The 24,958-nt window shown below is 44.4% G+C and overlaps 1 protein-coding gene across 1 annotated transcript in view; it reads right to left on the bottom strand.

Moving 5' to 3' along the window:
* Positions 1–24,958, bottom strand: part of LOC136629088 (zinc finger protein 585A-like) — a 343,652-nt gene that overhangs the window by 35,111 nt on the left and 283,583 nt on the right. The window contains exon 21 of the mRNA XM_066605206.1: positions 11,661–15,476. Coding sequence (XP_066461303.1) covers positions 14,179–15,476 — 1,298 coding nt within the window. The 3' untranslated portion in view covers positions 11,661–14,178. Of the gene's footprint in view, positions 15,477–24,958 lie in introns of the transcript that reaches the window.

Consider the following 24,958-nt stretch of genomic DNA (forward strand, 5'->3'; position numbering starts at 1 on the left):
AGACGTTAGCCGTCTATTAGTTTTAGAAGGTTTACCACATTGGACTATGTTATTAATAATTGTTTCTTTATCAATGTTCATATGTGGCTTTAAGTTTCCCCTCCTCCCCGCCCTGACCCACCCCTATGTTTGGCCCCTATCCCCCCCAGCTCCAGGCGACACCCTTGGGTAAGACAAAGGGCCAAGATGCCAAAACATTATGGTCAACCCACAGCATATCCCAATGGCTAACCTAACAACATGCTCCTTCAACGCAAAGGGCCTTAATTGTCCCAATAAGCGCAACCAGGTGCTGTACAGGCTCCACAGGAAAAGGGTGCTGATAGTAATGCTCCAAGAAACACACTTCCCGCGCGCCGGTACGCCGGACTGCAGTAGAAACAAATATTATACTAAATGGTTTCACTCCACCCACCCTGAAAACAAAACCTGTGGGGTCTCTATAGCCTTGCACAAGTCAATGGCCCCAGAGGTGCTGGCACAGAAGTCAGATGAAGAAGGACGGTACATATTCATAAAGATACTTATTGCTAACAAAATTTTCACAATTGCCAATATGTATTTTCCCAACCAAGGACAGGTGGGGTTCGCCTCCAGGGCTCTCCGGGGACTCTCAGACTTTGCAGAGGGGACTCCGATCGTGTTAGGAGGTGACTTCAACATGTGCATGGAGCCCCGACTAGATTCCTCCACGGGACGTTCAGCACTAACCAAAGCTGCCATCCGCAAAGTACAAAAGACACTTGTGAGTATGGATCTGATCGACCTATGGCGCATCCTCCACCCGGGTAAGCGAGACTATAGTTTTCACTCCACAGCTCACAATTCGTATAGTAGAATTGACTATATATTCATTTCACATGGTTTGCTCGACGGGGCCCCCAGGTGCTCTATGGACATATTTCTATGGTCTGACCATTCTCCGATATATGCGTCCCTGGGCTCGGGGGACAATGCGGGGGGGACACGTACATGGCGTCTCAATGAGAATCTACTTAAGGACACCGCATGCCTGCACGACATTAAGAAGACCATAGAAAACTTTAAAAAAGATCACGAGTCAGACCCCACGAGCGCCCCAATAAAATGGGAAACTCTTAAATGTGTGTTGAGAGGAGTTTTCATCTCACACAGTGCAAGGATCAAAAAAGACCACACCGCACGCCTCACCCAATTAATACAAGATTAGAGATGAGCGAACGCGTTCGTCCGAGCTTGATATTCGTGCGAATATTAGGGTGTTCGGGATGTTCGTTATTCGTAACGAACACCATGCGGTGTTCTGGTTAATTTAACTTTCTTCCCTGAGACGTTAGCGCTTTTTTTTGGCCAATATAAAGACAGGGAAGGCATTACAACTTCCCCCTGCAACGTTTAAGCCCTATACCACCCCCCTGCTGTGAGTGGCTGGGGAGATAAGGTGTCACCCGAGTATTGAAATCTGCCCCTCCCGCGGCTCGCTATGGATGCATTCTGACATGAGTTTAGGGAAAGCGCTATCGTGTTGGAGCTGCTATAGGGAGAGTGTTAGGAGTATTTTAGGTGTCAAGAACCCCAACGGTCCTTCTTAGGGCCATAAATCTTCTCTATATGCGCTCAATGGGGCCGGCGGCAGCAGCGCTGACCCCATTGAGAACATATAGAAGACAAATCCTTCTTCTCTGGCACAGCTGTAACAGCTGTAGCAGAGAAGAACGATGTTTGCCCATTGAATTCAATGGAGCGGCAATACAGCATGTTCCACTGAATGCAATGGGCTGCCGGCGATCGCAGGATGAATGGTCGGAAAGGGGTTAAATATAAAACCCCTTTCCTGCAATTCATCCAGAAATGTGTTACACTAAAAATATATACCGGCGTATAAGGCGACGGGGCGTATAAGACGACCCCCCAACTGTCACCTTATACGCCGGTAATACAGTGGAGCAAAGAATAAAAATCATTACTTACGTTTTTAGATGATCTGCGGCGCTCCTGCAGGCTGTCACTCCCTCCTAATCCACGGCAGACAAGCTTTCTCTATGAAAGGCTTTAAATCCCTGCCTCCAGAAAGACACGTGCCTTCAGCCAATCACAGCCAATGACAATGATGTCATTGAATGGCTGTGATTGGCTGTGTTTCTGGAGGCGGGGATTTCAAGCCTTGAAATCCCCGCCTCCAGAAACACAGCCAATCACAGCCATTCAATGACATCATTGTCATTGGCTGTGATTGGCTGAAGGCACGTGTGCTTCTGGAGGCAGGGATTTAAAGTCTTTCGTGGAGAAAGCAATACTCTGCCGTGGACCAGGAGGGAGTGACAGCCTGCAGGAGCGCCGCAGATCATCTAAAAACGTAAGTAATGATTTTTATTCTTTGCTCCACTGTATTACCGGCGTATAAGGTGACAGTTGGGGGGTCGTCTTATACGCCCCGTCGCCTTATACGCCGGTATATATTTTTAGTGTAACACATTTCTGGATGAATTGCAGGAAAGGGGTTATATATTTAACCCCTTTCCGACCATTCATCCTGCGATCGCCGGCAGCCCATTGCATTCAGTGGAACATGCTGTATTGCCGCTCCATTGAATTCAATGGGCAAACATCGTTCTTCTCTGCTACAGCTGTTACAGCTGTGCCAGAGGAGGACGATCTTTATGCTGACAGTGGGGGGGGGGGCACTCTTGCCGCTATTGTGGCTTAATAGTGGGACCTGTGAACTTGAGATGCAGCCCACCATGTAGCCCCTCGCCTGCCCTATCCGTCACTGTGTCATTCCCATCACTTTCCTGAATTGCCCAGATTTTCACACATGAAAACCTTAGCGAGCATCGGCGAAATACAAAAATGTTCTGGTCGCCCATTGACTTCAATGGGGTTCGTTGTTCGAAACGAACCCTCGAGCATCACGGGAAGTTCGTTCCGAATAACGAACACCCGAACATTTTGGTGTTCGCTCATCTCTATACAAGATCTTAATTCAAAAGAAACCTCCAATAAAGTAGCCTCTTCCACTATCCTCCAAGCGGAGATATCGGAACTCCGGCATAAAATACTAGATATCCTGGATCAAAAGGCTCTCTGCAGAAGAGACAAATTGAAAGCCGGATACTACGAATATGGCGATAAGAGCGGCAGCTGGCTTGCTAGAGCACTACACCCAAGGGCGACCCACCCGCACATACACTCTATTAACTCCTCAGGGGGCGGGCGGGTTCACTCCCCACAGGAAATATTGGAGGAATTTAGACTATTTTACTCCAAATTATGCAAATAAGGGAGATGGAATAAATCCTCCACAGTGCCACCTGACCCCTGTCCCAGGCCTCTCACTAGCAAAAGCCAGACTCCTACTGTACACTGATGATGGGCAATAACCCGGAAACAGCTGTATGTACATGGAGTCTGGCTTTGCTTTTGATTCCCAGTCATTGTAAGAAGACTTGTATAAAAAGTCCCACTTTGACTCGAAGGAATGCTGCCTTTCAATAGGTGGCACTGTGGAGGATTTATTCCATCTCCCTTATTTGCGTATTACCCAGAGGAGCGTGCGTGGCCATTTGAGTCTCCTCACTTAGTTTATAGTATATAGTTGCTCTCCCTAAGGAGAAAAGAGCGTTTCTGACTCCAAATTATATAACATACGCGAGCCGGGGACCGAGACAGAAACTCAACACACACAAAAAATAGCGGAATATCTGGACCTCTACGCCCCCGGATCCCTCCCACCGGAGGAATCCGAGGGATTAGAAAGAGATTTTGAACCAGAGGAATTCAGACAGGTACTCTCTGAAATTAAAGCAGGGAAGAGCCCGGGCCCGGACGGGTTCCCCCCGAGATTTTATAAAATTTGCGGAGACCTGATTATAGACATGATGCTTCAAGCATTTAATGAGGTTTCCGGAGGCTGCCCCTTCCCACTCCAGGCCCTCCAGGCACACATAGTTCTGATACCCAAACCAGGAAAGGACCCCCTGTCGTGCGGCAGCTACCGACCAATCTCACTCATCAACTGCGATCTCAAAATTTTTTCCAAAATGATAGCTAATAGATTGAACCCTGCAGTCCCCCGGATTATCCACGGGGACCAAGTGGGTTTCGTATTGGGGAGAGAAGCAAGAGATAACTCCATAAAGACCCTGGTCCTGATCGATCGGGCTAGAAAGGAAGGGACACCATTATGTCTGCTGTTGGTCGACGCCGAAAAAGCATTCGACAGAATCAGCTGGAAATTCCTAGAAGCAACCCTCCGGAAGGTGGGAATTGGCCCCAGAGCAATAGCATGGATAATGGCCCTTTACCATCGCCCCTCGGCACAGGTCAGGGTCAATGGCAAGCTGTCAGCCCCATTTGAGGTCGGGAATGGCACGCGACAGGGGTGTCCCCTATCCCCCACCCTATATATTCTGGTTATGGAGGCACTTGCAAATGCCATCAGGAATAATCCATCAATACGCGGAATACAGAGCGGAAAGGAGGAACATAAACTATCACTATATGCGGACGATCTCCTGCTGTATGTTACCGAACCCCGCATGGGCTTCCCTAATATTATGCAAGAGTTTGCCACCTTTGGTAAGCTCAGCAACTATAAAGTAAATGTCCAAAAGTCGGTAGTTCTGAATATTACGATCCCACAACAAGAAGCCAGGAACATAGCCTCAGCTCTCCCGTTCCATTGGGGAAGAGACTCAATCAAGTATTTAGGGATCCAGATCCCACCTGATCCAACTCAACTATACAAATTAAATTACAAGCCCCTGTTATCAACTCTGAAAAGAGATCTGGAGGGATTGGCAGGAGGGTCACTGTCATGGTTCGGTAGGATGAATGCAGTCAAAATGGATGTCCTTCCACGGCTCCTATACATATTCCAAACCGCACCATGCAACCCCCCGAAAATCTTCTTTGACAGATTGAGAAGTCATATACTTTGCTTTATATGGAGGGGAGGATCTAAAAGGCTTAGTTACAAAAGCCTAACCAAACCAAAATCCAAAGGGGGGGGTAGGCCTCCCTGACATACATCTCTACCATAAAGCCACAATCGGTACCCTAATATTAGATTTATACCACCACAGGTCAGATAAATTATGGGTGCAAATAGAAGAAGAGAACAACACCTTCTTACCAAAAGGGGCATTCTGGATTCCGAAAGGGGTTAAGGGGGAAAAAGTGGAGACCTCGGCCCTGATGGTCACTCTCCTCGGGGCATGGAGGGGGGGATGCCGGACATCCATCCCGGGTGCCCTCACCCCATTAGTAGGAAACCCACAGATCCTGGCAACCCTGGACACTCGTAGTCTGGGATTCTTGCCCTCTGGAGCGGAAGCAAGGGTGGGGGAGGTACTGGACGCTCAGGACCTCCGCGACATGGCGAGTTTACAGGGGAATGGGGGGACTCCCCCGGGCTCATGGATGCAATATCTGCAGGTTCGCAGCTACTTGGGAAAGATAAGACCTGAACGAGGGTGGAACCTGGATCTCACACCCTTCGAGAAACTGTGTGTCATGGAAGAGGCACCTAGACATACTGTGTCATTAATATATAGTCAAATACTAGAAGAGCGATTAGGTGACCACACCCCCAGGTGGATTACCGCATGGGAGGAGGCGTTGGGTCGATCTATCCCCGGAGAGCTTTGGAGCAAGGCATTCCAACACACCCACAAGATGTCGGTGTCTAGTAGGTTACAAGAATTGAATTTTAAAATTTTATCAAGGTGGTACATGACACCGGAAAGACTTCACTCTTTCTTTCCAGCGACGCCAGACACTTGCTAGCGATGCCATGGGGAAGTGGGATCGATGCTACACATATGGTGGGAGTGTCCCATGATTACACCCATATGGAAAGACACAGGAAAGCTATACGAGAAGGTGAGTGGGGAACCATTGTCCCTGACGCCTGAGGCGGCACTATTGTCCATCCCTCCACTCGGCACCCACTCACTTAAAAAAGGCCTGTTGAAATTTTTCATTATGGCCACAAGACAAGTAATTCCCAGATTCTGGAAACAGGACATCGAAATTTCCAGATGTGCGTGGGTGGGGGTGATGGACGAAATCGAACGACTAGAGAAACTGAGGACACAGGACGATACAACTAGACACGAGAGCTTTTATCGCACCTGGGCGGTCTGGATAAATGCACGCAACTCACATTCATTCACTAGGTGGCTGCAGAATGGCAACTATGAGTGACCGATCTACACCATAAGTGGTGAAGCTAACCAGGGGGTCCAACCTGGAGCATCCCCCCCCCCCCCGACACCCTCCCGCCCCCCCCCTCCTCCTCCTCTATCCCAACCGCCACTTCCTACCCTCCCCTCTGCCCTTGTCTGTCAAGTAATAGAGTGTAACAATCATATTCTAGTGGTTTTCATAAATTCTCTTTTAATGGTTACAACTACAAGATGAGAAGTGGAATCACGACTTTATCATTTCTTGACATTGTAAAGTTATACATATACTGTAAAATCAATAAAATATATTGAAAGAAAAATAGATTTGTGTCCCACCTGCACCGGGAATCCAAGTTCACCTTTAAATGGTTTCTTTACCGGGGGGTCTAAAGTTTTATCCAAAAAAAACTGATACACAGGAATCTGATAGTTCCACTCAGCTAATCTGGAGAGCAGCAGCTTAAAAAAGTTCCCCAAAAGTTCCAACGAACAAATGGGGAAAACAAGATGAGATACTCAATAGAAAAAACTTTTCTTATAGCTGCGCTACACTATCAACCCTTAGCATACTCTGGGAATAAGCTACTAAAAACCGCAGTCAATAGTAAGCTATATTTTTTATTCCCCACAATACATACACAATCATATTAAAAGCAACGCGTTTCTGCGTCCACTGACGCCTTTATCAAGCTAAAATTAAGACTGTTATAACACCCATATAAATCTATAAATATATAAATCAAATACCTATTTGAGGTATTTGATTTATATATTTATATGGGTGTTATAACAGTCTTAATTTTAGCTTGATAAAGGCGTCAGTGGACGCAGAAACGCGTTGCTTTTAATATGATTGTGTATGTATTGTGGGGAATAAAAATATAGCTTACTATTGACTGCAGTTTTTAGTAGCTTATTCCCAGAGTATGCTAAGGGTTGATAGTGTAGCGCAGCTATAAGAAAAGTTTTTTTCTATTGACTATCTCATCACCCGGACTCAGGGAAATTTCCAAATGTTGGGCATCGGTCACAAGAAACTCGGGTGAGGAACCGTTTTTTCCGACTTAGGGCAGGGACCCGAGAAAAGTTCCTGGGAGTCTGCCTGCTCAGAATCTCTCCTTTTCCTGGAGTGAGGAGGCTGGGAGGAAGGAGGAGCAGCAGCCATTGGATTCAGAGTTGCAGTGCCTAGGCCGGGAGTAGTGGACTGCGGAGAAGATTGTGTGGTCGACACATTGCTGGACGCGTTTTCTTCCATCCATGACAGGACCTGCTCATGCTGCTCTGTTTGTAATAAAGGTCTACCACGTTGACCCGTAAATTGTGATATGAAGCTAGGGAGCCCAGAAACTTGCCTCTCTCCTAATCCCGCAGCAGCCGGCTGTGATTTACCACGCCCAGAAACTCGGCCTATGCCCACACCCTCACTTGGACATCCGCATCCTTGACCCTTACCGCTACTCCTCATCATGGCGGATTAAGGATAGAGCAGGGCCCAAATAAATTACCCCACTGTACAGCACTGACAACTGGGCCTTAATTCAGCGCACACATAGACTTGTAGATAGCGGAGGCTCTATGCTGTGACTTGAAAAAATTAACCCGCTGTCTTGCGCTAATACCTAGGGGTAATTTACTGCTCACAGAGACTTGTAGATAATAGAGGCTGTATGGAGTGGGAGAAGACTCTAAATCCAGTGGATAGTGCTGGTAACTGTGGCTATCTCAACCCCACCAAGGAAAGGGTATTGTGAGACGCTCTGCACAGCGGCAGAGCTGAAATACGTTGCAGTGGCCCAGGAAATATTACAGTACTGTTTACCGGTGAGACCTCTGTCTAATGCACTGCAGACATAGAACGGTAGTTTGCAGTAGGCTAGGAAATATTAGAGAGCAGTTTCACGGTGAGAGCTGATTGTACGGCACTGCAGGCTGAGAAAGCTATTACTGAAAGGCTGGGAACAGGCCTAGATGCGTAATACAAAAATGGATGCACGACTGCTCCCAGCCAGCCACAACTATAATGCACAAGGTGAGATGTAGCCCTAAGAAGGACCATTGGGGTTCTTGTATGGAGGATCAGGAGGACTGTATAACTTTCCCTATATAAGTAGCTCTGTCCCTACACTCTGCCTTATGCACAGCACACACAGAACAGTATAGCTGAAATCGCCTGCACAGCTCGGGATGCTTAAAAAAAATAAATGGTGCACTAGTGCTTCCAGCCAGCCACAACTATAATGCACACGATGAGGAGTAGCCCTAAGAAGGACCGTTGGGGTTCTTGAAGACAGGATCCTATGCTAACACTTTCCCTGTATAAGCAGCAGCACTTCCCCTAACCTCTGCCAGCATGCATCTGAGGCGAGCCGCGGGCGGGACCAGTTTAAGTACCCGGCGGTCACCTGATCGGCCCAGCCACTCACTACTGGGGGGAAGAGAGGGCTGGCACATCACAGCAGGAAGTGGTAATGCCTTCCCCCCATGTCTATTGGCTAGAAAATGGCGCTAAACATGCGGGGAAGGAAATGCAATTGACTCGAGTACCGCGTGGTGTTCGTCTCGAGTAACGAACATCTCGAGTACCCTAATACTCGAACGAGCATCAAGCTCGGACGAATGTGCTCGCTCATCTCTAATTCCAATAGTAAACCTTGAGCAAGTGTGTGAATTTCACAGTGCCACATCACTTATACGTTCCATATAGTAATGGTGAACAAAAATAGGAAAGGCATAAAAACATAACAAATATGATATTATATTGAGACTCCATATGTCAGAATTACAGCACCATACCAGATCCAAAATAACGCCTGTGCCATATTATAATGATACGCATGAGGATTCTGCAATGCAGTATTCTAACCGTTGCAATGGCATTATAATGGAACTAGACATGTGACCTTTCCAACGATACATCTCACCAAGGATACTACACATCCCATATTACGAGTATAATGTTAGTACAAAGAATGGAGAAGGTGAAACGGGACCCCAACTATGAATATAAAGAGTTCACACACCAGACGTTATCACATCATTATCTATACAGTGTTACAGATTCCAACATTACATCATAAATCCCAAATTTGTCCTTTTCAACATCATTTTTAACAGATTCCCTAAGCAGAGATGGAGTGTTTGGCCATATTAACCCTTTCTACCCCAGTACTCTGCACCAGACCTACTACAGATCCAGGGGCTAGGGCATACCAGGGTCAATATCATCATCATGCTCATCCTTTGAGTTTGACTCAGATAGGCCGACCTTTTTGGCCAGAATGTTGGGATTAGTAGTGCATGGACTGTTGTACTGCGGAGCACATAGCCTGTCCTGACACTCCTTCTGTGTGAAATCTCTAATTAATCAGATTTTACAACAAGATGTCGGTAATTATGTTACTTATTGTTTATTCTTGACCTTTTGACCACAATGTTAATTACAATTAGCAGATGTAAATGACATAGCATGTAACTAATTAGGGAAATTCCCTTTTTTCATCATTCTGTGTATTCTGTGTACAAACGCAGTAGTGGAACTACTGATAAAAAAAAGACAAACTGAGGGTGCGTTCACACGAACGTATATCGGCTCGGTTTTCACGCCGAGCCGATATACGTTGTCCTCGTGTGCAGGGGGGGGATGGAAGAGCCAGGAGCAGGAACTGAGCTCCCGCCCCCCTCTCTGCCTCCTCTCCGCCCCTCTGCACTATTCGCAATGGGGAGAGGCGGGGCAGGGCGGGGCTAAGTGGTGCTAATTGGCCCCGCCCCCGCCCCGCCTCTCCCCATTGCAAATAATGCAGAGGGGCGGAGAGGAGGCAAAGAGGGGGCGGGAGCTCAGTTTCTGCTCTAAGGCTCTTCCATCCTCCCCCCCCTGCACACGAGTACAACGTATATCGGCTCGGCGTGAAAACCGAGCCGATATACGTTCATGTGAATTCACCCAAAGGCTTCTTTCACAAGAGCGCATATTGGCCGGCTGTTTTCACAGCCAGCCAATATACGCTTCGTTGTAAGTGAAAGATTGGGTGAACGGGCGCACAACTCAAACGTTTGTGCGCCCGTTTATATAGCCTGGTAAGGACGGCGCAATCTCCCATTTCCAGGCCATCTCCCATTTCCCCTCCCTCCTCATTGCAGGCTTACCTGTCTTCCTCCCCTTTCGTTCTGTGCAATGGGAGGGGCCATCCCGCCTCTTGTCCATAACATCAATGTCCATTGCACAGAACTAAAGGGGGGGGGGGGGGGGAGAGGTAAGCCTGCACGAGTGGGGGGGAGAACAGAGGGAGGAAGTTTAGCAGCCATGCTGCTAAACTCCCTCCCACCTACGGCCGCTGCCATGGGCTCCCATAGGAGCTTGTGCAGCGGCTAGATGTATTCCGGCCAAAACATAGTATCCCCTCTTCCTCCCATGCTTTTTTGGGGGTTATTTCTTGACCCCAGCGGCAGGGATGGGGTGTAAAAAGTGGTGTTCTGTGAGGCTTCGTAAGCTTGATGAGGTGCGACGGTCTCACACAGAAGGCGCTCAACAAGCTGCTCCTGGAACTGCAGGAAGGCGAGCGTTCCCAAGGCTTCTTGTAAATTACGTACTACAGGTAGCGGTCTCAATAACGCCCGGCTCATACGGCCGGATGTGGGATCTGCTTGCAGAGGCCCACAGCAGATACCAGCTGTGAACCTGGCTGTGGCCCTGCGTACGGCCACGTAATGTACTGCGCATAACTGCATATTCACACAGGCGGTCATGCGCAGTACACCTTTTTTTGTTTATATTCCCCCCCCCATCCCCCGTCGCACAGTGATGACGTGGGTAACGGCGATCACAGACTCGGGCACCACTCACCGCAGTATCCCGGTGACATCTCCTGCCTCCCGGCTACCTTCAGGAGCTGGCAGCCAGGAGATTTCAAAGTTGCCAAGGCTTATGGCCTTCTGTGCATGCGGCTGACATATGATGCCTGTCACACATGCAGAGAAAGCGGCGTCAGGTGCTGGAGGACCAAATCACCACAGGATGGCATGGAAGACCAGGGTGAGTAATCTCAGCTGCCCCATAGATTCAATCCATGAGGGCAGCTGAATCTTTGCGCCGATTGCATTGCCGGAGGGTGGGGGACTCCCCAAGGCCCCCCATGACAGCTCCATGTTGTTATCTACCTCTTGGCACTGACAGCATGGAGCTGTCATGTCCATAGGCCACGCGGTTTTAATTCCCACAGGAAGCTGGTTTTTACGTCCTCGGGGATAAAAAGCGCATTTAACTAGGATGTAGAAACATTATGGGCTGGTCACTAAGGGGTAAAAAGGCCGTCTAACCCGGGTCTGCTTAATGTCCTTCTATTGGAGGAAAAACTAATATTCTTATAACTCCTCCCATTTCTAGTTTTTTTTCCCCACATTTAATAATATCAGGCTTTGAGTTCAGATTTTCATACTTTTTTTATTTTTCGATACATATTGAACTCTATTTGCATGTGAAATCATATTGCACAGAATGAGTCTTTATTATCTTTACTCCATCGTTGTTTTTAAAAAGTTTTTTTTTTTTAAATTGAAAAAAATTTAATAGAATGTAAAAATAAGCAAAACAAAAAAACGTCACATTGGTTTACTATGTGAAGGAAAAACGCTTAAAAAGTACATATCGCACTTCCTGAAAATAAAGGGTTCAAAAAGTTGCATGTATCCCAAAATGCTTGCAATAAAAAAATACATACTGCCCCCCAAAAAACAAGCCAGCACTAAGCTAAACTGATAGAAAAATAAAAATGTTCTAACATATTAATGCTAACTATCTTTAATGAGAAATGCTTTTATTGTACACAAGTATATAGGTTTCAGGACATAATAAACATCTGGTTATAGGCAGATCTTAACATCAGGTAAATATAACCTCAGATGAAGAACACATGACAAATTACACCGAGTCATTAAGAGAACGTAGGGCAAAATGCAGAAGCAGTGTGTGAAAAATTAAAACCACCTTTACGGCTTCCATAGGAAGTAAGAGGGAAAGTAGCAACCAGATGCCAAATGCTCTTGAGTAGTTGACCCTATTCACCTAATTGTAAGACCTTCTAAAAACCAGATTTATTTTTCTTATCTCCATATAAATCTATAGAATCTAAAGAGGGCGTGGAGTGCCCAGTTTTTCCCAGGAATACATTATAAATATAGATAAAATAGATATAAAAACATCTCCATAAAACAAATGCAGCCTCCCTCCCAATTAAAACTTTTTTCGTTATTACACCAGTTAAATGGGTGTGTCCTGACTTTTGCCTCACCCTATTTTTTATATAACTCTAAACACATGGTATTGCAGTAACTGCACTCACCTGCAGAATGAAGATTACTCGTTAGTTATGTCACAGACAGAGGGCTTATTTACACGTCCGTATATCGGCCGGGTTTTCACGCCCGGCAGATATACGGTGTCTCTTTCTGCAGGGGGAGGAGCAGTGCACTGAGCATCCGCCCATTCTCCGCCACTATTTCCAATGGGAGGGGGCGGGTTGAAACTTAGCTCCGCCCCCACCCCTCCTATTGCACTGCTCCCGGCCCGGCTTGCCTCCTCTCCCTGCAGATAGAGACACCGTATATAGGCCGGGCGTGAAAACCCGGCCGATATACGGATGTATGAACAAGCCCTGAATGGTAGAAAATATAAGTTATTATACCCCAAAATGTTGCCATTAAATAAACAGAACTCCTAACCATCCCTCACGGCCGTGGAGCCAAAAATAAAATAGAGATCAGTTGGAAACAAACTTTCGATTATTTTAATCCCCATCATTTTGTCCTGGAGACTATTTGCCTTTTCTCTTGTATGACGTGGTTTCTCCGTTAGGCCGGTTTGATACGGCCGAGAAAACTGCACCAGATTTGTGCGCTGTGAGTCATACACATGAGCAATGCTTTCCTGCATACCACCGCAATGCGATGCTCTGCAGGAAACAAATCACAGCGTATCGGCAGCAGCGCCGCCCTGTTGAAAGCTATGGCAGAGCTTTGCGATTCCCTTCATCCCTGCAGTGATGCGAGGTTTGTTTCACATGAAAACGCCTCACATCGCTGGGCATTCACATGGGTGATTCACGGCCCGATATTGCCCTCGCCCATGTGAAACTATCTTTAGGCCTCATTCACACGAGTGTAAGCATGTAACGCTGCGAGTATCCCATGCATTGTATGCATCGCAGATAGGGATGAGCGAGTATACTCGCTAAGGCACTACTCGCTCGAGCGAGTAGTGCCTTAGCGAGTATACTCGCTCATCCCTAATCGCAGACCTTTCGTTCTGCTGTTCGGGACTGAGTAGCAGTGTGGTTTATGTTTTTTTCAAATTCCCCCACTCTGCGGGGAATTGCTGCCCCTTCGCAATGCCTGCATACGAACAGCCCTTTAAGGGCCACATATGATATGTGGAGAAATAGAGCATGTTCAATTTATTTCTCCTGCGTACCACATGCAGTGTCCACACGCAGGCGCGTAACAAGATTTGATAGTAAAAATATTTCCTACAATCTGAACATGAAAAACACTTTTCTCCTGTATGACTTCCCTGATGTAAAAAAAAACACTCATGTAAATGACCCCATTCAAAAGAATTGCGTTCATATGCATGCCAGATTTGTGCATCTCACACCGCACAAAAATCGCACGATTTTCTGGGTCACGTGAAAGGGGCCTAAGAATGAACCCATTGAAATCAATGGACTGTATGCTATGCGTTTTGCGCGGAAATATGGTCGTGTGCAGCTGCCTTAGTAAAATAGCTATTTGAAAAAAGCCAGAATAAGAAGTTCCAAACCTTCGCCCTGTTGCAGTTGTAAAAAAAGGCACTGTTTACAGCAGATCTAAAAAACTCCTTAATGACCTTTAGTTAACATCCAATCGTAGCAGTTTTTGCTTGTTTTGGAGCATTTGCTAATCAGAGGAGTTTAACAAAAAAATAGTCACTTTTCTGTGTGAGTACTTGGATATTTAAAAACTGGTGATTTCCTAGTGAACATCAATAAGCCTTCTCTTCTGTGTGACCTTTTTGATGTTTAACAAGATTTGATTTCAGAGTAAAATGTTTCCCACATTCTGAACATGAAAATGGCTTTTCTCCTGTGTGACTTCTCTGATGTATAACCAGATATGCTTTGTGAGCAAAACCTTTGCCACATTCTGAACATGAAAATGGCTTCTCCCCTGTGTGAATTTTCTGGTGTGTTACAAGATATGCTTTGCTAGTAAAACATTTGTCACATTCTGAACATGAAAATGGCTTTTCCCCTGTGTGACTTCTCTGATGTATAACCAGATTTGCTTTGTGAGCAAAACCTTTGCCACAATCTGAACATGAAACTGGCTTCTGCCCTGTGTGAATTGTCTGGTGTGTTACAAGATTTGATTTGCTAGTAAAATATTTCCCACATTCTGAACATAAAAATGGCTTCTCCCCTGTGTGAATTCTCTGATGTATAACAAGATATTCTTTGGTAGTAAAGCATTTCCCACATTCTGAACATAAAAATGGCTTCTCCCCTGTGTGAGTTCTCTGATGTGCAACAAGATATGCTTTATGAATAAAACATTTGCCACATTCTGAGCAAGAAAATGGCTGCTCTCCTGTGTGACTTCTCTGATGTATAACAAGATTTGCTTTGCTAGTATAACAATTCCCACATTCTGAACATGAAAACGGCTTCTCTCCTGTGTGGGTTCTCTGATGTATAACAAGATATTCTTTGGTAGTAAAGCATTTCCCACATTCTGAACATAAAAATGGCTTCTCTCCTGTGTGGGTTCTCTGATGTATAACAAGATATTCTTTGGTAGTAAAGCATTTCCCACATTCTGAACATAAAAATGGCTGCTCTCCTGTGTGGGTTCTCTGATGTATAACAAGATATTCTTTGGTAGTAAAGCATTTCCCACATTCTGAACATAAAAATGGCTGCTCTCCTGTGTGACTTCTCTGATGTATAACAAGATTTGCTTTGCTAGTAAAACAATTCCCACATTCTGAACATGAAAACGGCTTCTCTCCTGTGTGACTTCTCTGATGTATAACAAGATTTGCTTTGCTAGTAAAACAATTCCCACATTCTGAACATGAAAACGGCTTCTCTCCTGTGTGGGTTCTCTGATGTACAAAAAGATTTGCTTTATAAGTAAAACATTTCCCACATTCCGAACATGAAAATGGCTTCTCCCCTGTGTGAATTCTCTGATGTATAACAAGATATTCTTTGGTAGTAAAGCATTTCCCACATTCCGAACATGAAAATGGCTTCTCCCCTGTGTGAGCTCTTTGATGTTCTCCTCTTCTGTAACTTTTCTTCTGCTTAACAGTCTGTGATGGATCAGAGGATGGGGCCTGTATAAAAGCACTAGATGATGGATCTTTGCTATGAAGGGCTGAAGGTATATTTGGGATAATGGCAGGTTCTTCATATGCATCTTGTCTACCATTATCATCCAATTCAAAATCTACAGATATCAGACGTCCCTCTGAGCTCCTGGTACCGTCACCTGCCAAGAATAAAGCTGATTTTACCATTACTGAACATAAGAAAAATGATATTGACATTTCTATATAAATTACAGGTCACATAGCAAAATGTAATTAGACAGAAATAAGCAATTAGATCACAATCTAACAGTAGACCTCAGAGAGAGGACCAGTAGATCTTGATGTTCTGACACCAAGGTGTTATCTTCCTCCCTCTCCACATCTCCATGACAACCAATGTGCAAGAGAACATTTCATTAGGAGATAGAGTAATAGAGTTTACTTAGTTCTAAAATTGGGAAGATATTCTTATCTCAATAGTACTGACAGCAAACAATGAAGGAATCGGCCTCGTTCACATAGATATATTATATATCCGGACTACAGATGGATTTTACACTCATCTATTTCAAAACATTTATTCTTCTAAATAATGCATACAATACACAAGATAATCGGGTCATTATTATGATGTGGTGCTCATAATTACACCCATATTATAGATGCCCATCGTGTGTTAGCGCCTAGAACGGTATCACATGTCAGCCACATTTAGTTTGTACTTTGGATGAATGGGGGAACATCCAGCGGAAACTGTCAGATCCCAGAGCTTATAAATCTACATAACTATCTGCAGCCGCTGACCGAGGAGAATCTGTGACTCTTCTCTGCTGTATTTAGTGGTTACTACTCACCTGGGCGGTTACCTGTAGGAATCCCCTCTTTACACCGCTGATCATCCGTCCCATTTGTCTCTGTAGTATTAAAATCGGTCAGATCTTCATCCTGATACAAAAGCTGTGAGACAAATATTATAAAAGTCAGCAGACGGTTGGAGAAGTCATGTGAAAAGATCATTAATCATCATTATTACCAAAAATGACCTGACAGGAGTAGTTATCTGAGCCACATAGCTGCAGGTCTAGAAGCCGGACATAGATATTAGATGGTGGCTCAATGACCCCTCAGGAACCTCATACGCATATATATCCAGCATGGCTAGACACGCTGCACGTTGTCTCAGTGGAGGAGATCAGTGTCTACCAGATACATCCGCTGTTTGTCTCGGGGGAAATAAAGGAGCAGATAGATATAAATCCAACCTGTTGGCTCCTTATTTCCACCAGCAGTCTCCACCGCCAGAAAACTGGGAGAAGATCCCGACAACATGTAATGTCTCCGGTCAGCGGTAATCCTGCCATCTCCACCGGCCTCATCACACAAGGAGAAGACATCTAATAAGACTGAAGACAAGAGCTTCACAGCCTTCTACAGATCAGAGGGACATCTCCATCTACCTGATGGTCCTGTGGAAGAAGAGGACGGGGACATCTCTCTGGTGGGCTTCTCTTACTGGATGGAACTGGAGGAAACACAGACAGACACTGAAGTCATTCTTTACATACAGATAATAAAGTCCCCGTGTATTTAGTCCTGTCTATTACCTGGTGATGTGAGGGGCTGGTAGTCCTCCATTATGGCCTCCTTGTACAGATCCTTGTGTCCTTCTAAATACTCCCACTCCTCCATGGAGAAATAGACAGCGACATCCTGACACCTTATAGGAACCTGACAACACAATATACAGTCATTACCCAGAAGCCTCCAGTGCTGTTACTGTATAATGTCCCAGCATTCCCTGCAGCATCACCTCTCCAGTCAGCAGCTCAATCATCTTCTTGGTGAGTTCTAGAATCTTCTGTACATTGATGTCCTCATGTATCAGGGGGTGAGGTGGGGGCCTTGTGATTGGGCTCAGGGGTCTTCCCCATCCATCACATATGGGGGCCCAACAGCCATCACTAGAGGTCTTCTTCACTACTGTGTAATCCTGTATATTGAGAGACATTGATTAATATCACTACAGACCAGGGGCGTAATTAAAGGTTCAGGGGCCCAGATGCAAAAAGTTCAGCTCTGCCCCACCCCAGTACCCATACCTAAACCATGCTGCATACAGCTGCAAAACAAATTTCCATACATGATCTGCCCCTTGGTGTAATCATTCCAAACATGACTCATTTCTTACACTATATGACAATTTGTTTGTAGCCCTGTAGGCCACTCTCAGACACACAGACCGCCTTTGACCGCTAACAGTGCAGCGTCCTGAGCACCATATTAACCTCGGTAGATCGCTCTGGTTGATTTTAATGGGGTTACTCAGACCTGAGCTGGAACGCACGTTTTTTAATGCTATGATTCTCAAAAGCTGTCTGTTCTATATTTGTGGCTTCACGTTTTTTAACGCACCTCCTCACCCATCACAATGATGGGGTGCATTAATAAACACTGTTAAACACTGTACCACGAGTTCAAAAATCACCACAAAAGAAGCAAAAATCTTCCCCGCGCTCCAAGGGTTAAACCAAAAGATACAGACCACGGGTCCGTAAATGACCAATACTATTTATTTTGCTACGCGTTTCAGCAACATATACAAACACATTATCAAAAATCTGTCTTATATACACACAAAATATAACACAGTCCTAAAACTGACCCGTGTGGTAGTCGCAGCGGACGCCATCAGAATGTCCGCCCTCCCTAGGGAGGTGATCCGATCATGTGACCTAGTCATGTGTCTATGATCACATGACTAGGATTCTCTACATGTGGAACGCGTAATGCGTTCCACTCGCACTTCCTAAAACCATCTGCAATTAAGCCATATTTAACATATAACATATGGTAACTCCATCTGTATAAATCCACCTCATCAATATCAAAACGCTCATTAAACTATAGAAAAATAAGAATAATATACATATATATTTTTTTTTTTCATTAAAAAAAAATAACTTGCTAATGTCTAATAGGATTTATGTAAAAAAAAAAATTTGAATTTTTTTAAATTATTTTTGTAAAAAATCTCAAACGATATATTTCTCCTTTTCCTCAAAATGTTTTTATGTATAAATATATTTCAAGAATAATGACCGTTATTCTTTATAATAATTTTTTTTTTTAAACTAAAACTATTTAAACTATATAAAGATGGATACATATGTATAATATATATTATATAAAAACAGATTTAATACCATTATTAAAATTACATTTTTTCTAAAACCTCATTCAGACCAGCTGGTATTGGTGTATTTAAGTCTAGAACATTTCTTTTCTTCTCAGTTGACTAATGGAATGGGACGGTATACGCTCTAGTGGAGTGACTTTGAGACATGTCGTCTGATGATTATGGACCTCCGAAAAATGACAGGATACACCATGTTTATTGACTTCCCTTCTAATATTAAACTTAAGGTGCATTCCCACGAACATATATCGGCTCGGTTTTCACGCCGAGCTGATATACGTTGTCCTTGTGTGCAGGGGGGGGGGGGAGGATGGAAGAGCCAGGAGCAGGAACTGAGCTCCCGCCCCCTCTTTGTCTCCTCTCCACCCCTCTGCACTATTTTCAATGAAAGTAGGTGGGACGGGGGCGGGGCTAATTAGCCTCAACCCCGTCCCACCTCTCCCCATTGCAAATAGTGCAGAGGGGTGGAGAGGAGGCAGAGAGGGGGCGGAGGCTCAGTTCCTGCTCCTGGCTCTTCCATCCCCCCCCCCCCTGCAGAGAGAGAGACGACGTATATCGGCTCGGCGTGAAAACCGAGCCGATATACGTTCGTGTGAATGCACCCTTATGGCTACAAACCTGACCTCTAAGTACATTTTTTGACATATTTCAAGCCACAAGGGCATTCTAATAAATAAACAGCAAATGTAGTGTCACAGCTCAATCTCTATCTAGATAAAATTGGTTTTTTTCCTCCCCCCATTTCAATACATTTTCTATTCTGTATAATATCCGGACGACATTTACAGTTTTTCTTCTTTCACTTAAATATCCCCGCCCCCAGATCACTACTATGTGTCATATTACTCTACAGCCAGGATGTTCTGTATCGTTTTATTTCTTCTGAACACTAATTTGGGATTCTTACTAACGGATTCAGTGAGGATCGGCTCATCACCCAAAATACTCCAATTCTTGGTAATAATTTTCCTAATTGGTGGCTACAAGATGTAGTGATAAAACACGGTCCCATATTTTTCACTTTATCCCTTTTTATGTCCCCTTTTCTCCATCATGCTTGGCCCTATTAATAGATACTTTCTCTCCTACTTCTTTTTCTTCTAATATTCTACCATAGGCGGAATCAATTAATTTTCTGGATATTTCTTTTCTAAAAAGCGCTTCTTCAGATCCTGGGCTTGATTTCTAAAATCTTCATCCCCAGAACAGTTCCTGCGTATTCTTTTTAATTGTCCAAATGGATTATTTATAGAGATGAGCGAGCGTACTCGGAAAAGCACTACTCGCTCGAGTAATGTGCTTTATCCGAGTATCGCTGTGCTCGGGTCTGAAGATTCGGGTGCCGCTGCGGCTGACAGGTGAGTCGCAGCGGGGAGCAGGGGAGAGCGGGTGGGAGAGAGGGAGAGAAAGATCTCCCCTCCGTTCCTCCCCGCTCTCCCCTGCAGCTCCCCGCTCCGTAATCCGTAATCTTCAGGGACGAGCACAGCGATACTCGGATAAAGCACATTACTCGAGCGAGTAGTGCTTATCCGAGTACGCTCGCTCATCCCTAATTATTTACCTTCCAATGTCGCGCATGACAGCTATAGAAGTCAACATAACTGCTGCTATTGACCTTCTTAAAATGGGTTTTAGTGATCATTTTATGTGAATCATGACTAGGTTCCAGGTCCAGAAATACTATTTGGCTTGAATTAATATTATCAGTAAATCTAAGATTATAATTATTGCTATTAAAGGGGTTGTCCCGCAGAAACAAGTGGGGTTATACACTTCTGTATGGCCATATTAATGCACTTTGTAATATACATTGTGCATTAAATATTGGCCATACAGAAGTTATACACTTACCCCCTCCGGAGCTGGCGTCCCCGTCTCCATGGCGACGACTGAAGCCTTCTTCTCTGGTCGCTGCAACAGTCGCTCCTGGTGGCTCCGGGCTCACGAGCTGCGTCCTGGCTCCTCCCCCTTCTCAGCGTCATCGCGTAGCCCCGCCCCCATCACGTGGTGCCGATCAGCCAATGAGGTGGCTGTAATCGGCAGTGGAGCTCAGACTGGAGAAGAACATCCATGGTGCACTATGGGAGAAGACCCGCAGTGCACCATGGGAGAAGACCAGCGGTGTACCTTGGGAAATGACGGCGGCCATCTTGGAAGAAGATTTTTATAACTTCATGAAACAGCTTCAAGGTGAGTAGAAACGCTCTAAAAAAACGGATTTACATGGGTAGTTTGTGATGCTTGCTTAACATGGGGGACTGGGGTGTGAAAATGTTTTCGTTTTGGCCGCGGGACAACCCCTTTAAGTTCACTAACAAAATTCCCTAATTCATCCTGGTTCCCTTCCCATATAATGATAATATCGTCAATAATCTCTTGTGACACTTGATTCTACTATCATTAAAAAACTCTTCTTCAAATGTACCCATATACAGGTTTGCGTACGGGGGGGGGGGGGGGGTGAATTTCGCTCCCATCGCCGTTTCCTGTTGCTGTTTATAGAATTTTTTATTGTAGGTAAAATATTTGTTCTTAAGAATGAACGATAAAGATTCCTTAATGAATGAAGCCTGGTTCTTGGGCATGAGAGGATCTTCATGAAGAATCTTTTCAATTGCCCCGATCCCTTTCTTGTGTGGGATGCTGGAATAAAGGGCCTTTAAATACACTAATACCAGCTGGTTCGGGTGAGGTTTTAGAGGAAATTAAATTTTAATGGTATTAAATCTGTTTTCATATATTATATATTATACATATGTATCCATCTTTATATAGCTTAAATAGTTTTAGTTTTTAGAACAAAATTATTATAAAGAATAATGGTCATTATTCTTGAAATATAGTTATATATAAAAACATTTTGAGGAAAAGGAGAAATATATCGTTTGAGATTTTTTACAAAAATAATCAAAAAAATAATTCAAATTTTTTTTTTACATAAATCCTATTTTATAGGAGACATTAGCAAGTTATTTTTTTAATGAGAAAATATATATATATATATATATGAATATTATTCTTATTTTTCTATAGTTTAATGAGCGTTTTGATATTGATGAGGTGGATTGATACAGATGGAGTTACCATATGTTATATGTTAAATATGGCTTAATTGCAGATGGTTTTAGGAAGTGCGAGTGGAACGCATTATGCATTCCACATGTAGAGAATCCTAGTCATGTGATCATGGACACATGACTAGGTCACATGATCGGATCACCTCCCTAGGGAGGACGGACATTCTGATGGCGTCCGCTGCGACTACCACACGGGTCAGTTTTAGGACTGTGTTATATTTTGTGTGTATATAAGACAGATTTTTGTTAATGTGTTTGTATATGTTGCTTGAAAAAGGCGTATTTTGAACGCTGAAACGCGTAGCAAAAGAAATAGTATTGGTAATTTACGGACCCGTGGTCTGTATTTTTTGGTTTAACCCTTGGAGCGCGGGGAAGATTTTTGCTTTTTTTGTGGTGATCTGTGTTAAGCCCTTGTTATCCAATGTGCTTACCTTCCCATGCGGCTTCTTGAATTATCAGAGACCAAGGATTTAGGAGGATGAAAGGCAATCAAGCATACTAGGTGCCGGGGGATATTCCTGAGGGGGTAATATACTGAGCACCACGTGAGTGCTATTTATTACTTATTGGAGGCATACATTGGAGAATGATGTTTCCTATGATGAGGCGGTGATTTATGTCCCCTTTTGCTATTTCCATGAGTTCAAAAATGCAGCTTGAAACTGCTGCAAAAATGCCACGATATCGACCTGCGTTTTCTGGATGCATCTGTAAGTGGCCTTAGGGTGGTTCATGTTTATTGTTGTTCTTTTGAACCACAATTAAGAAAAACATCTAAGAAAAAACTGCATGCAGTATTCAGGCCTCATGTCCACGGGCAAAAGAAGAATTAAAATCCGCAGCGGATTTGAACTCTTCTCCCGCGCGCGGATCCGCACCCCATAGGGATGCATTGACCACCCGCGGGTAGATAAATACCCGCGGATGGTCAATAAAAGGGATTTTTAAAAAAATGGAGCATGAAAAAATCTGGACCATGCTCCATTTTCGTGCGGGTCTCCGCGGGCTTCTAATTGAAGCCTATGGAAGCCGTCCGGATCCGCGGGAGACCTAAAATAGGAATTTAAAAGAATTTACTCATCCGGAGCGGACCGGGAAGGTCTTCTATTCCTCACGGCCTGATCTTTCTTGCTTCAGCTCGGCAGATGTGCCCGGCGCATGCGCGTGGCACGTCGGCGACGTGCCGCTGGCGTGACGAGTCCATCCGCCGGCCGAAAAAGAAGATCCGTCTGTGAGGAAGAGAAGACCTTCCCGGTCCGCTCCGGATGGGTAAATTCTTTTAAATTCCTATTTTCAGCGCTCATGTCCGCGGGGCAGGAGGGACCTGCTGCAGATTCTCCATGTAGAATCCGTACGGGCCTGATTTTCCCCGTGGACATGAGGCCTTAAAGACCACATACGTTTTTAAGAAACTGCATACACTATTATAAACTGCATGTGTTTTTGATGCGTTTTTTAATTGTGTGGAAAGTCTGCAATTGTATACAGTATATAAAGAGAGATGTATATCAGCAACAGATAGATAGATATGAGAGAGAGAGAGATGAGAAAGAGATAGATATGAGAAAGAGATAGATATGAGAGAGGGATAGATGTGAGAAAGAGAGATAGATGTGAGAAAGAGAGATAGATGTGAGAAACAGAGATAGATGTGAGAAACGGAGAGATGGAGAGATAGATAGTGTAGTAGAGTGAGAGGTGAAGTGTGGGACGGAAGGTACATATCATGGAGACTACTAGCATCCGGGTTGTAAACCCAATCTGTTCCTCACTCCAGTACTGAGTTCCACCTTGCCCAGACAGGTGAGGTGTATAAATGGGTGCAGGTTGCAGTGTGAAGGGGGAGTTCAGAGCTGCCTGGTGTGAGAGACACAGACGCAAAGCAAGCTGAACTGGAGACACCACAACACACTGCAATTGAGGTTTGCTGGGCCTTTGCCACCCTGATTTAAGGACTTGTATGTTTTGCTTTGTTGGACTGTTGGCTTGAAGAAGGACGTTTTCTTCCTGTTTTCTGTTATCTGGAGATTACCAGTGCATTTATGTTATGTTCAGCCCGTAAATAAAGAAAAAAACGCGGACAATATTCTGGTTGTGGCCTCAAGTGTGTCCCCCTGCGTTGCTACAATAGATACATGCATACCCTGGCCGGACCACTTCTCTGTGTGAGGAGAGCAGCAGGGCAGGCAGATGTGGCCGCTGCACACTGTGTATGCAGGAGCAGCAGGGTGATGACATCATCACCCGGCTCCTCTCACTCAGTACGATGTCTGCATCCCTTTTCCTTTTTTCAGCTTTCTCTCAGGCTAGTCGCACTGCTGGCTGCGTGTTTCGTGCGGTGCGGCTGACAGTGCAACCAGCCGGTAATGCACTGAATGTGCATTTGTATATGGCAGAAGGTGGCCTCTGGGCTCCCTCAGCGCAGAGTCTTGGTCACCACTGTGACTCTTAACAGTATGCCGATGCTACAGACATTTCTAGATTCCATCACCTCTCCAGTGACATAATTTGCTTTTACCATAGATTAGAATGAAGTAATGTGACATCATCAGAATCGCTCACCTCTCCAGTAAGCTGGAAGAGTATCTCTAGGGTGACTCTTAATACACTTTCTGCCATCTTCTTTCTGTCTTCCTCCATCATTAATGAATCAATCATGTAGGGGCCTGAATGGAGAAAATATAAACAAATATAAAAACCACAAAAACCAACAACATAAAAATACATTTACTGGTGATAATAATAGGAAACATTTAACCACTTACGGACATGGCCTTTTATTCCGCTTTCGTTTTTTCCTCCCCCCCTTTTAAAAAAATTGTAACTCCTTTATTTATCCATCGACGTCGCTGTATGAGGGCTTGTTTTTTGCAGGACGAGTTGTAGTTTTCAATGCTTTTATTTAATGTACCATATAATGTACTGAAAAACTGTAAAAAAAATCTAAGTGTAGTAAAAGGGAAAAAAAAAATGACATTCCAACATTTTTCGGTGCGTCTTGTTTCTACGGCAACAAAAATGACATGATAATTTAATCATATGGGTCAGTACAATTACTATGATACAAAACTTTTTTTTTTTTGGCCATACTAGTTTTATTGGTTTTCACATATTGTACATTTAATTTTTTTAAATTATTTTCTGCCGTCCTCTTCTGCGCCCAATAACATTT

The sequence above is a fragment of the Eleutherodactylus coqui genome, chromosome 5, assembly GCF_035609145.1.
Source record: "Eleutherodactylus coqui strain aEleCoq1 chromosome 5, aEleCoq1.hap1, whole genome shotgun sequence".
NCBI lineage: Eukaryota > Metazoa > Chordata > Amphibia > Anura > Eleutherodactylidae > Eleutherodactylus > Eleutherodactylus coqui.